The following is a 13,329-nucleotide window of genomic DNA, read 5'->3' as shown; positions in this document are numbered from 1 at the left end:
CACAATGAAGTTACCACTTCATAACCACCAGAATGACTGCGATCAAAGGGCAGGTGACAAATATAGGTAGGGTTATGCAGAAACTGGATCTGTCACCTGCTGCCGGTGGGAAAGCAAAACGGCGCAGCCGCTTTGGAAAACAGTCTGACAGCTCCTCAAAAGACCATCTGACTCAGCGATTCTATTTCTAGATCTCTATGTGAGAGAAATCACAACGTGTTTCCTCACAAAGTCTTGTCCACCAACGTTCACAGCAGCGTTGTTCACGATAGCCAAGGGGTGGAAACAGGCCAAGTGTCTGCACGAACAGAGACATCACCACCGTGTGGCCTACCCATCCAACAGAATGCTGCTCGGCCTTGGAAAGGAATGATACTTGCTACCGCATGGATAAACCTTGGAAAGAGTCTGCCTGCTGGAAGAAGCCAGACGCCAAAGGATAGCACATTGCTCCATTTATACAAAACGTCCAGGGCAAGAGCTAGTGGGAATAGAGGGGACAGAAGGGTAGCTGAAGAGGATGGGGTTTCTTTCTGAGGTGACAAGAATGTTCTTAAGCTGACCTGTGGTGACCACTGCACAACTCGGAATACACTAAAACTGCTGAACTGTACAACTTAAGTGAGCTTAGTGGCATATAAATTCTATTTTTAAGAAAACAAAAAAAGGGGCTCCTGGGTGGCTCAGTCGGTTAAGTGTCTGACTTCGGCTCAGGTCACGATCTCACAGTCCATGACTTCGAGCCCTATGTCAGGCTCTGTGTTAACAGCTCAGAGCCTGGAGCCTGCTTCGGATTCTGTGTCTTCCTCTCTGTCTCTGCCCCTCCCCCACTCATGCTCTGTCTCTGTCTCTCTCTTTCAAAAATAAACATTAAAAAAAAAAGAAGTGAATCGATAGGGGCGCCTGGGTGGCTCAGTCGGTTAAGCATCTGATTTTGGCTCAGGTCATGATCTCACAGTTTGTAGTTTGAGCCCCACGTCGGGCTCTGTGCTGGCAGCTCAAAGCCTGGAGCCTGCTTCGGATTCTGGGTCGCCCTCTTTCTGCCCCTCCCCCACTCACACCCTGTCTGTCTCTCAAGAATAAACAAACGTTAAAAAAAATGATACTAGCCCACGGGCAACTGTTTTTTAAAGGGCACCCGTGTCTCAACTGTTGGAGTGTACGACCATGGGAGTCGTACAGGTCTGTGTTTGGGCCTATGCTCCATCAACTGGGGTTCTCTTCTTGTCCCTGGAGCTCGGGGCTGAAGGGTGAGGAGCAGGACAAGCCACCTGCCCCACCCGAGGGTCGCCTGGTTCCCCAGCATGTTTCAGTGGTCCCCTCTTGAGCACAGCTCAGCGGGCAAGCTCACTAGTCTGGGTGGTTCTGAGCTTCTTGGATGGGACCAGGGCTGCTGGACCTCATGCACTGAGGAACCACTGGGGCCCATAGTTAATCGGGAGGAACCCCAGGGAGTGCAACTGGAGACTTGGGAAGGCAGTATCATTTATCCCGGGGTGTGCCAATCAACAAGGCAACCTGAACGCCCCCACCTGCTTTCCTGGAAAGTGTTGCTCCATGGACATTTTTGTCAAACTCCATGGCCGGATTCCCAGCCATCACTTCTGCACTCAGAGCCCCGAGCCTGGGGAAAGGCCTGACCTGTGACCACAACTCCGTTGCCACCTGTGCTGGCACAGTGGGCCGACCAGACCCCTGAGGCCCCGACTCAGCCACCTACACCTGCTGCTGCCAGGGACCCAGGCGCATCTGCTGAAAACCATGACCGTGTCACTTGTGAGCAGCTGCGATGCTGAGCCTGGGTAGGGACCTGCTTCCTCCCCCCACCACAGCCGGGTGAGGAGTCCAGCTCTGGGAGGCAAAGTGCCCAAAGTGAGGTTGTCTGATCCCGGCTGGCACTCCCTACCGTGTGGCAGGGCATTTTGATCACTAACTCGTCGCTGCCTTTCCCACTGACAGGGGAGTGACCCCGGAAGACCACGCAGAGCCGAGGCCAGTTACACCTAGTGGTGAGTCCCGAGCTGCCTCGGGGCCACGTGGGCGCTCTCTCCTGTGTGGGTCTGGAGGAACCGAACGAGCTGACCCCACACCAGAGGTATCACTGTCACTAATGAACACCAAGAGGGGCCGGAAGGGAGCCCACTCGGGTGCTGGATGAGGCCCACGGTACAGCAGCTAGCCTCTGCTCCCCTGACCCCGTCGCCAACTGGCCCTCTCCAGCATGTACCTTGAGCCACTGCTTCTCGGTCAGCGAGTCGCTGTAGTCTACCTCCTTGCGGTGGCGGGAGCCTCGGCCAAACATTTTCTCCTCTTCCTCCTCGCAGGTCAGACGCTCTACCTCGGCATCGTCCTTGATGATCCACGAGGGGAGCTCATCCTCCTCCATCAGACGCGGCTTCCGCTTGGGGTTTCGGGCCTCCTCGCGCCTGCGGTCCAGGTCCATGCGCTGGAGGACGCGGGGCAAGGGGGCAGAGGGAGAGAGGCGTGAGCATGAGGAGAGCTGCGCACATACAAAGGGCACGTGGCAAGGGGAGGCCTCTCTGCCTGACATAGATGCTACAAGGCAGCTCAACAGAGGCTCTGGAGTTTGCAACGGCCAGGCCGGCCCGGTGTTGATAGTAGACCCTTGCTAGGAGCTCCGGCTTGAGGCAGAAAATTCCAGAACAGACGGCAGAAGAGAGGCTGAGGGCCCACATTCTGATTCCATGCTGACCAGTGCTCTCTACCCAGGGCTCAGGAGCATCTGTGACTGACCACTGGCCTGGGACAGTGTCAACTCCCTCTGAAAGGGAGCCTCAAGGGCAAAGGACACGCATTCTGCAGTACTGAGGATCCAAAGGGGACCCTGTGTGTGTGCGCGCACGCGCGCGTGTGTGTGTGTGCGCGCACCACCACTGCTGCCACACTCCTTGGAAGCCACAGAAGAAAAATGGGTCACTTAGGAGGCAGTGTGCGGCCACTCCGTGAAATGCCCCTGGCTCTGTTACCCGCAGGGGACACCACCGTCACCGAGACGTTTTGCTCGATCTCGTGTTGACAGGGTGGGGCGCGTGAAGCCGCAGGGCACCCTGTGAGCCCGTGAGGCGGGAACAGTGCCTCTGCCTCCGCGCGGTGCTTACCATGAACAGGTCAAACTCCTCCTCGTGCCGGGCAATCATCTGGTTCACCGTCTCGTCGTCGGGCACCTCGTCTTCTTCCTAGAAGGTGGCACACATTTAGTTCGGGTGCGGAGAGACCGGGCTGGGCGGCGGCAGGCCACGGGCAACGAGCTGGCGGTCCCGGTCCGGCTGCGGTGGATGGGGACCCACGCGGCAGCGAGAGGCACACACGCACACGCACACGCACGCTCCGTGGGGTCAGGGCCCTTGCTGGCCGTCTCAGCCGGGAAGCCGAGGACCGGATGGGCGTGGAGACTGAACTACCCCTCTCACCTTTAGAGGTGGCTCCTCCAGGTCGGGGTTGACGCCCGCTGGCGGAGGGGCAGTGTGGGCGAAGCTGGCACTGCCGCTGCCCGTGCTGCAGTGTCTGCTCTGTGGATAAATAGAGGACTTCAGGCTCCAGGGCTGTCAATCCGGCGCCTTTCACCAGTAGTTTAGAAAAAAAAAACCACTTCAAAGAAAAAGCAAGTACTCATCCTCTTTCCTTTCAGCCCACACTCCCTTTACTCCAAAGGGATGCAAAAAAAAAAAAAAAAAAAAGAGTGCAAAAAAGGTAAAAAAACAAAAATGAAAGCCGCTCATGCGTCCACCACTCACGCCGGGGAGGGGGTCGGGGCCGGCGCTGCCCTCACCTCGTCCTGCTCCTCGTGTTCCAGGATGGCCTGCAGGAAGGCGCGCCTCTCATGGCTGGAGGACTTCTGGTCAAACATGCCGGCCTGGATCACCTTCTGGTCGACATTGAGCTTGTATTTGGCTGCGGCCAGAATCTTCTCCTCCACGCTGTTGACCGTGCAGAGACGGAGCACTCGCACCTCGTTCTGCTGCCCGATGCGGTGGGCGCGGTCCTGGGCTTGCAGGTCCTAGAGGAAGAGACGCGGGTCAGTCCCCATCCAGCTCTATGCCGTTTTAAGAGGAAGTCAACCTCGCGGCGCCACCAGGAAAGACTTTCCGGTTCTCGTGTGCCTGCCTCCTCCTGCCTGCCTGTCCCAACCAGCAGCTTCTTGAGCTGGGAGCCCAGGAACGCAACCTGCAGACTGCGCCGGGATGACGTCACCCCGGGATCACCCCTACCCACCTTACCGGGACTCTACGGGTCTTCAGGTGGAAGGTGCCAATTGGAGGACAAGTCCTAGATGGTCATGTTCCCAAGCAGCTCATGTAGGACCCCTCACCTACCCTGGGAGGGCCCCGTGCATGGTGTGGCCGTATGCATTAAGGACACCACGCACAGGACATGACCGAAGCAGGACAGCATCTTGGCAGTGCCTGGTTTGGCTGCGGGCCCTGTTACTTCCCTTATGTGCAGCTCAGGCCGAGGCCCCACCTCTATGAGCCTCAGGACTCACTCTGCTGACACGGGCCCTTCTCCTGGCTGTCGTGTGGGGAGAGGAGCTAAATGGCACTGGGCGCTCAGCCCAGAGCGTGACGCACAGTGAAGCTCTGATCAAGTGGTAGCCATGGCTGCCAACACTTCTCTATCATCACCCCCAGCCCCAAATCAGGAGGGTTCCCGTGAAGTCCTGCATCTGGGCCAGAGGGATGTGGGCCTACGGTCAAGAATCATACCCCATGGGGTTGATGGAGGCCACGCCTGGCCCGGGGGTGGGGGGTGGGGCAGACAGGAATGCCCCTGGCTCGGCCAGTATGCTTCCCAGCAGGGTAAGCACTGGATCATGTGCCCTAGGCCCTGTAGGAAGTTTAGTGGCTTCTGATGCCCCTAGTGTGGCAGAGGACAGGGCTCCAGGGGGACCTCTGCCCACTATATGCCTGCTGATGGGGCAGCACACCCCCCAACCACTTCTCAGGAAATTGGCTGGTCGCTGAGGTCTTGGTGAGAAGTATGCCCCAGGCTGATGGTAGAAAGGGTCGCTAGTAACCAACCAGAGCATCGGCCCATCAGATGGGCTAGAATTCCCACACTGCTGACTAGTGCCCCTAGGCTGTGGGGAAGGACACGCTCATACCCTGGGGGGGAGGGGGGGGGCGGAGAAACCTAGGGCAGCCTTCTGGAGGCCACTGTGGCACAAGTGAATAGAAGATAAAGAGATCATGGCCACGGGCCAAGCAATCCCACCACTGAGGGTGGACTGGCCAGTGAGTCCTCATACAAATACTCCAAGAGAGGGACAACAGGGCTCCCTAAGTGGTCACGCTGAGAAACAAAACCCAGACACCTGCCAAGTGCGGTCTGAGTAAAGTCTCAGGGCCACCATATGGCCGGACACCTGGCAGCTGAGCACACGGCTGTGTGGCCTCCCAGTGTGCTCGCACCGAGAGGAGAATACACCAGCTGCTAAAGCACATGCTAGAACGTGCTGTGTTTTGTGTCAAAACCCGAACGTGCCTGTGTGCATACGGGTACATGTTGGCATATGCTGAGACTGGTGGGAGGGGGAAAAAAGGACTGTTATTTTGCGTTATTGATATTTGCATTAAAAAATGATCACTTTTATAATGAAACATTGGGAAAACTTAAAAACTGCTGTTATCTGTAACACCCCGTTTCTCTGTAGCTGGTGTCGTGGCGCCCTGTAGAGGGCATATGGATAAGAAAGAAGAGGGGCGCCTGGGCGGCTCAGTCAGTTAAGCATCCAGCTTCAGCTCAGGTTGTGATCTCACGGTCCGTGGGTTCGAGCCCCGCGTCAGGCTCTGTGCTGACAGCTCAGAGCCTGGAGCCTGTTTTGGATTCTGTGTGTGTGTGTGTGTGTGTGTCTCTCTCTCTCTCTCTCTCTCTCTCTCTGCTCCTCCCCCATTCATGTTCTGTCTCTCAAAAATAAATAAACGTTAAAAAAATTAAAAAAAAAAAAAGAAAGAAGAGCAGCAGCATAGACCTAGGCCCCAAATGTTTTTAAGAGCACAACTGTGTGAGAGTTCACACAGAACGCAGCCTGGAAGGCTTGCATCACTAAAAAAAAGCAGCAATTACCGACAGCTGTTAAGATTGGGTTTATTTTCTGCTTTCTTTACGTATTTCCAAAAGTTCAGGATCTTTTTTTTAACTGCAATGGAGTACGTTTTTTCCAAAATCAAAGAAATTCTATGTTTTGAGAAACAGAGAAAAATACCCTCTGAGTTTCTGTAAAAAAGCCTCAGGAGCTGTGGGGGCCGCAGCCACTCGCGGCAAGCAGGGTCTCCGTGAGGCCTCGAGTCCCCTCCCTGCCGGGGCGCTAGCCCACTCGTACCTGGTGAGGGTTCCAGTCACTGTCGAAAATGATCACAGTGTCAGCTGACTGGAGGTTCAGCCCGAGCCCCCCGGCCCGCGTGCTGAGCAGGAAGATGAAGTACTCGGAGCCCGGCTCGTTGAAGGTTTTCAGCAGCATGCCCCGGTCCTCCGCTTTCGTCGTTCCTGCAGGGCACGGGGAGAATGGGGTCAGCAGGGGCGACCACGCGGGGAAGGGGGGTGATGGAGAGGAGACAGGGGAGACACCTGCTTTGGAGCGCAGGGATAGTGCCTGCGCACGTCCCCCAGAGGCCTCCTGGGCCAGCGCAGTAATTGCTCAACACATATGCATCAGTGCGATTAGCGAGAGGTTCGGGTTTACGGGGACACTAGCGAATGCCACTCCTCCCACCTGGGGAGATGAAAGTGAGCACCAATGGGTTGCTGTGTCACCTGGGAGTAAAATGAGCCCAGTATGAGCGCTGAACCAGGTGGGTGCCAAAGCACAGAGCCTGGAACAGGTGACTGACCAGAGGGCCAGCGCCTGCCTCGATCTCGCTACAAGGGGCTTCTCTGTTCACAAGGAGAACCTGCTACAGGCAAGCACACAGGTGCCTCATGACAGGGCTTCTTCCCTCCAGGCGGGAATGGCTTTGCCTCTTCACGGAGCCATAGGGACTCAGGTGTGACCAGCCAAGACACGATCCTCAGCACCATGAATAGCACAGGGGCACCGAAATTGCTTGGCCTGCTGCCAGCTCAGAGCCAAGGTGCCCGTGGCAAAATCAGGAGTCATTTTTGGTGATGAAATGAACATTCAGTGCTTCTAGCTGCTTACCTACACATCACGACACATAGCATGGAGGCCCGATGCCCACAGGAGCCTGGGCTCCAGACGTGCCCCCAGCTGCCCTTTTCCGGGGAAACAGGCAAGGCCTGGAGCAGGGACGGGGCAGGCCCCACGGCAGAAGGGCCCCCCCGGCACCTTCACTCTCACCGCTGACGGTGGAAGACTCCATCTCACAACGTGTTGCTGAGCCCCCAACTCTTATCTGTTCTTTGCCAGAGCTTCTGCCCATGACCACGTGGGTACTGTGCAGTTGTGGCCGACAGACAAAAGTCCCCTCCTCACCACAGGGAAGGAAAGAAAAGGAGCAAATGAACAGATGCCGTGGCGGGTGGGAATATGATCTCTACCTACAGCCCCTCCTCTGAGGGTTGACTTAGTGACACAGACAGGGACCAGGGTTCACAAAGGCCTGGCCCGTGAAGGACAAGTGAGGCGGCTGGAGAGGCCGGGCTGTCCTGTTGTCAGGGGCACAGGGAGACATGCTGTCATTTGTGTTCGTAAAGGTGGCCCTGGACGGAACTCCCAAGACCAGACTGAAGGAAGGCATGACAGGTGTGAAAGGCAGGCCGTGCGTGGGGGCGGGGAGGGCAGAGACCGACGGGCGACCAGCCAGCGACCACAGGTCTGTGGTCTGTGAAACCACAGTTCCACCAGCTGCACGGCAATAGACAAAATGAAGGCCCAGAAGTTTGGGGCGTCCTGTCAGGCAGGTGCACCTGGCAACGAGCTTCAATAAAAGCTCCGAGAAGCTGTGGGAAAGAAGCAACCTCCCTGACCGTGTTCCACCCAGCGGCTCCCCAAGCTCACCTTTCTCAGGAGTCCGAGTGCTCCCGCAGTCGCACAGAGACCGGGGCCTTCCTGGCCACCTGACAGGCGTCAGACCACACGTCCAGCATGCTGTCACCATCTCACTGAGCACCCACCCCCCCTCAGGAGCTCCCGTGGGCTGGGATAAAGGCCATGAGAGCACAAGGGTCTCAGACAAGCACTGTTCCCAGAAGAACTTGCTGTCCTCCTGCATCCCCAGCTTCCCGCTCTCCCTCGCCTGCTACTCTCAGTGCACGTAGTTCCGGCATGGGCTCCAGGCCTGACCAGTGACAGCTCTACAACCACGTGGCACTGGAGAGAGGGGCATGTGGCTCACAACAACCTAATGAGAGCCAGCCCCTGGACCTCTGAGGGAAAAGATGGGCTGCACCCTTTGTTGGGGACCATCGAGGACTTTGCTGCAAGAGCATCAGGGGAGCCTGGACAGGATGCCTGAGCAGGAAGCCAAGATGGAGGACAGTGGAGCCAAGAGCCTGAGAAAAGCTCATCGGTATCTTCTAGACACGTGGGTCCAGCCGTACCGAAGCAAGCATAACCCCTGAATACTTCTTCCTCGTGCCCACGGGATACGGATTTCTGCTGCTTCTAACCAAAACACGGCTGTTGCATAAAACCCCGTGAACACCGGACCCAGATGTGTAGTGCGCAGAGCAGGAGCCTCATGTTCGGGAGAACGGGGTGTCAGACCCAGGCTGGCCAACCTCCTCGACCAACCAGTCCCACAGGCCTGCACCACTGAACGTGGTAGGCTCACTCTTGACGCTAGACCCAAGCTCCAGGCCCTGCTCTGCCTTGTAAGGGACGGGGTACCAGCCAGAAGCTTTGGCAGCTGCAGATAATGAGTCCCCTCAAAAAGCGTCTCTCTTGGTCACACTTACCGTCGAGCCTGAGGTATTTAAAGCCGCGATACGCAAAATAATCTTCCATGATCGTCATGAGGGAGGTCATCTGACAGAACAGCAGCACTTTGTGGTTGGTGGCACGGAGTTTGGGAAGAATCCTATCAAGAAGCTCAAACTTCCCGAGGCGCGGTACAGGTCCAGCCTGGGGAGCGGAGGGAGCGGGGAAAGAACGCACATAATGTTAACAGCGGTGCTTTGCAGACAGGCACAGGAGACGGCTCCCATCTTCAGGCTGACCTGAGCGCCTAGGCAGGCTGGTCATCACGATCATGGGCACAGAAGTGGCTTCCTAGGCAGACCCACTCACCCCTGTGGAGTTTCCGCAAAGTCCTTTCAACCCAACTAAAATATGCTCAGGCCAGACTTGATCAAGGGTGAGCACGTGACTGTCGTCCAACTCAGACACTTTTAAGAATGAGAAGAGACGTGATCGGCAATCGTGCTGGGACAGCAGGAAGCTAGGCCTCCTCCCCATTCCTTGAGAGAACCTCCAAGAGCAAAGGCTCACACTGGAGAGTGTCCACACCGCACCCCGTGTAGGGTTCAGGGCCAAAACCGCTTTTCTCATTCACTCCAGCCAACAACCCCTGGTCTACAGCTGTGCAGACTGAGGCCGGGGGGACAGCGAGACATGGCTGCGGATATGCCAGGGCCAGGACCTGAAGTCAACTCTGTGACACCCCAATTATGCAATTTGGTACAAAAGACACATAGCTGAAGAACGTTTTAATCTTTTATTTTGATGCCTTTGTTCTTCACAGCAGTTGACTAGCCCAGAGAAATGATGGTGGCTTTAGCTCCACAGCAAAGCTATTTGCAACGTTGAGATCTAGACGTAGAACCCACAGCCACACCTGGGCTTAACGAAGCCTGGGTCGGACTTCATGAACAACGCTGGAGAAAACACTCCCGTGACAAGGCGGATCAAATACCATTTCTCTTAGCGGACGGAGTGTAGGCTCAGAGTGGTTAAGAAGGCTGTCAAGGGTCCCAGAGCCCGGATGTGGCACGGTGGGCCCGGGAAGCCAGCTCTGCCTCATAAGATTAATGGTGACCTACTCTCAAGGTATGGAGGATTTTTAGCCCCTTCTTTGGGCTTCTCTATATTTTCTAAATTTACTGCCACGAACACGGTGCCTCTGAAATTGGACAAAGGTCACGGGAGCGATAAAGCCAACCAAAGAAGTGCAAAAGACCTGCATGTGGACCGTGTGCCCACCCCCTTCACCGGGAAGCTTCTCACCCTTGCACGATGCCACCGGTAAACCCCAAGTGCTCGGAGAAGGACTCCTGCAACAGAATGAGAGATAGGTCAGGGCAGGGCAGGAAGAGGCCCCACACCTCCGAGCCCTCACACTGGTGCACAGAGGTCACCCACAGTGGCTCTGAGGCCACACCCAGACGCTGTACACTGCTTTTGCATCCCACCAACATCCCTTTCCTCAGGCTCCCCCAAAGAAAAGTAAGTCACAGGACAGCACCGTTAACCACCAAAATGTACGCCTGAGACCATTCTTGGAGCAGAGAAATGGAATCCCAGGGGCATCAGGGGGTTTGCAAAGATCCTGAGACCTTATGCCAGTGAGTACAGACACACGTGTGCAATTCAGAAGAATCCAGACTCTCAAAGGGTATCGTGGCCCCAAAAAGTTCTGACCCAGAGACTTCACGAAAAGGGAGGCTGCTCTCAATGTTCCAAACAGGAACGGCCCCTCCCACATCACTGAGCGGCAAAAGCTAGTATGCCAACCAGCAGAGGCAGAGGGACCCTACCAGGATTATTTGGGAAAATAACCACAAAGATGAGTCTCTGAATGCTTTCTGCAGCTATCTGGGGTTAGGCTTTCTGGAGCTTTCATTTCTATCACATGTTTTCCCACGTTGTTTGGATTGTTTACAATAAGCACTTACACACAGAAAATCAACAGCAAGACAAGTACAGGCATTACCTACTCAAAGTATTATAAAGTATCTTTTAAAAAGCTGTCAGGGAGGGGCACCTGGGTGGCTCAGTCGTTCAGTGTCTGACTTCCAGTCAGGTCATGACCTCACGGTTTGTGATTTGAGCCCCAAGTCGGGCTCTGTGGCAACAACTCAGAGCCTGGAGCCTGCTTTGGATTCTGTGTCTCCCTCTCTCTGCTCCTCCCCAACTCACGCACTCTCAGTCTCTCTTTCAACAATAAATAAACATTAAGCCTAACTCTTTGTGCGGAGGGGCTCAGCCCAGACAGATGCGGCTTGAAGGACGGAAGGCCTGCCATCCCTGGAGAAGGGCCTCACCTCGATGTGCTGGAACATGTACGGGTGGTTGCAGATCTTCCTGAGCTGCATGATGGTGTTCATCAGGGTCTTGGTGCCACCTTTGCCCTGGGAAGGCAGAAGAGAAGCTTCCATGTTGGGTCTTGTCCCTGGAGCAGATTGCGGGGACGGGGGTGCGGGGGGTGGTGGTGGGAGAAGGACTCCAGAAGGGGGCACTTCAGGGGAGGTATGGCGTGTGGCGGAGCAGTTGGGAGCAGGGGGCTGGCTCCCGGGGAGGCGCAGAGGGCCCAGAGCCAGCGCCAGGGGAAGAGATTGCCTGGCACACTGGAGAGGCTGGGAGGACGGAAGGGAAGGAAGACTGGCAAAGAGCTGAGGCTGAATGACAAACATTTTTCTTGGTTGGGGGCCTCGAGGGGAATCTCTAAGGGGCTGCAGCCAGATGGGCCCTGATGACCTGGGAAGACCCGTGCTACAGAGAGAAGGATGCAGGGCTTGGGTATCTGCTGCAACTGCTCAGGTGAGAAAGGGCCCAAAGAAAACATGGAAAGGAAGAAATGGGGAGGTAGGCCAATGGGGAGGCATCGGGAGCAGAATCAAGGGACCCAGGAGGGAATTTCTGTCCTTACGAGGGGAGCTGGGGCGGGTGGGGTCCCAGAAGGTAGCAGCTCGCCCAGACCCCATCCACTTCAAACTTCACATCACCCCAAATGCTTTTACTGCCAAGGTGAAGGGGCTCAGTGGCCATGGCTGTTAAGCCAGTTCTTTCCCAGCTGGAAAGGGGAGGCTCACTGGAACAGTCTAACTAGCACGGGGCTCCACCCTGTTGACAGATGTATCTGCGGCAGGCCAGCATTTCATAAGCGGAGGACATCAGATAGTGACACACTGGGAGGGTCTTGGGGGAATCCCTGGAAATGGGCCATTGGGCTTTACTGAGCATGCCTGTTCCCACCAGGTATGATTTAAACCGCAGCTATCTGATGCCCTTCAGATCACCACCAGACAAGGTCTCGATCTCAATGGTAAACTCCAAGGAGACAGAAGGCTCAGGTGGCGACAATGTGCTCAAGCCCCAAACACCTGGCCTGACCCCAACCCACCTGCCTTGGACTTCCAGGTGGGGAAGGGGAGGGGCCCGTGGCTAACCTTCTTGTCCTTCTCGGAGCCATCGGTGAGCAGCACCCCTTTGGCCTGCATGTGCCGGTAGAGCACACGCTGGAGCGCAGACATGTCACACTTGATGACATATTCCACCTGCAGGGGACACACGTCACCAGTCAGAGCTCAGAATCTCTGAGCCTAACGCCCAGCCTGAGCCCATCACTGGCCTCTGAACCTCTCAGAGACAACCTGGCCCCAGGATACGTGCTCAAATGAGGGCATAAGTGGATGACGGTGAGGAGTCCCCACAGCTGGGGAACAAGGAGAGACAGGCTGTGGTAGGTACAGCGGGACAGAGAAACACAGACAGGACGTGCTGACCCAGAAGGGGCAACTTGACTACTTTCCCAAAGCTTCTCTCCAGTCCACCAGAAAACCAAGGGCAAGTAATTCATGTCCCACCGGGGGGAGGAGAGGGTGTCTAGGGGGACAGCTGGGGGACTGGGACCCTGAACAAGAAGCCAGAGCCATCCTGCAGTGTGAGCGGGTTCACGAGCAGCCCACAGCCTCTAAGCACCGCAGGATGTGATGGGACAGGACCTGCCCAGGCGTCTGATCCACAGATGCCAGGCGGCCTCCCCGCTCTGATCCACACCCGCCTCCACTCTGCAGACCCAGCACGTTTGAGTGAGTGGCTGTCCTCACACCCTATGGACACTACAATGCCGAAGCGAGACCAGGGCCACGATCACCTGAGCGCCACCTGACTGGTCCTACGCCGGAAAACCCCTGGCACGACACTGCACCATGGCTTTGTCCACTCAAAACTATCTGTTACCTTTTCAGGCAACTGGGCCTCGACTTCCTTCTTGAGCCGCCGGAGCAGGAAGGGCCGCAGCACTTTGTGGAGACGACGGATGATGAGAATGGTTTCCTCCTCGTTCAGGTCCACCTGGCACCCCCATGAGACAAGCAAACCGAGGTTACCTCCAAAGGAAAGGGGTGAGGATGTGGTGAGGGGGGTGCACAGGGCCATCTAGAGTCACCTTGCCCTCAGCACCTGTTTCAGGA

At 56.2% G+C, this 13,329-nt stretch overlaps 1 protein-coding gene across 1 annotated transcript in view; it reads right to left on the bottom strand.

Moving 5' to 3' along the window:
• SMARCA4 (SWI/SNF related, matrix associated, actin dependent regulator of chromatin, subfamily a, member 4) overlaps window positions 1-13,329 on the bottom strand; it is an 89,659-nt gene that overhangs the window by 20,644 nt on the left and 55,686 nt on the right. The window contains 11 exon segments of the mRNA XM_019817553.3: window positions 2,228-2,446; window positions 3,120-3,197; window positions 3,432-3,530; window positions 3,791-4,018; window positions 6,341-6,504; window positions 8,875-9,021; window positions 9,024-9,040; window positions 10,142-10,188; window positions 11,179-11,265; window positions 12,304-12,411; window positions 13,097-13,210. Of these exon segments, the coding sequence (XP_019673112.2) occupies window positions 2,228-2,446; window positions 3,120-3,197; window positions 3,432-3,530; window positions 3,791-4,018; window positions 6,341-6,504; window positions 8,875-9,021; window positions 9,024-9,040; window positions 10,142-10,188; window positions 11,179-11,265; window positions 12,304-12,411; window positions 13,097-13,210 (1,308 nt within the window).

This window comes from Felis catus, chromosome A2, assembly GCF_018350175.1.
Source record: "Felis catus isolate Fca126 chromosome A2, F.catus_Fca126_mat1.0, whole genome shotgun sequence".
In the NCBI taxonomy this organism is placed as follows: Eukaryota; Metazoa; Chordata; class Mammalia; order Carnivora; family Felidae; genus Felis; species Felis catus.
The sequence above is the reverse complement of the archived record's forward strand: the minus strand, read 5'-3'. Positions and strand labels throughout refer to the sequence as shown.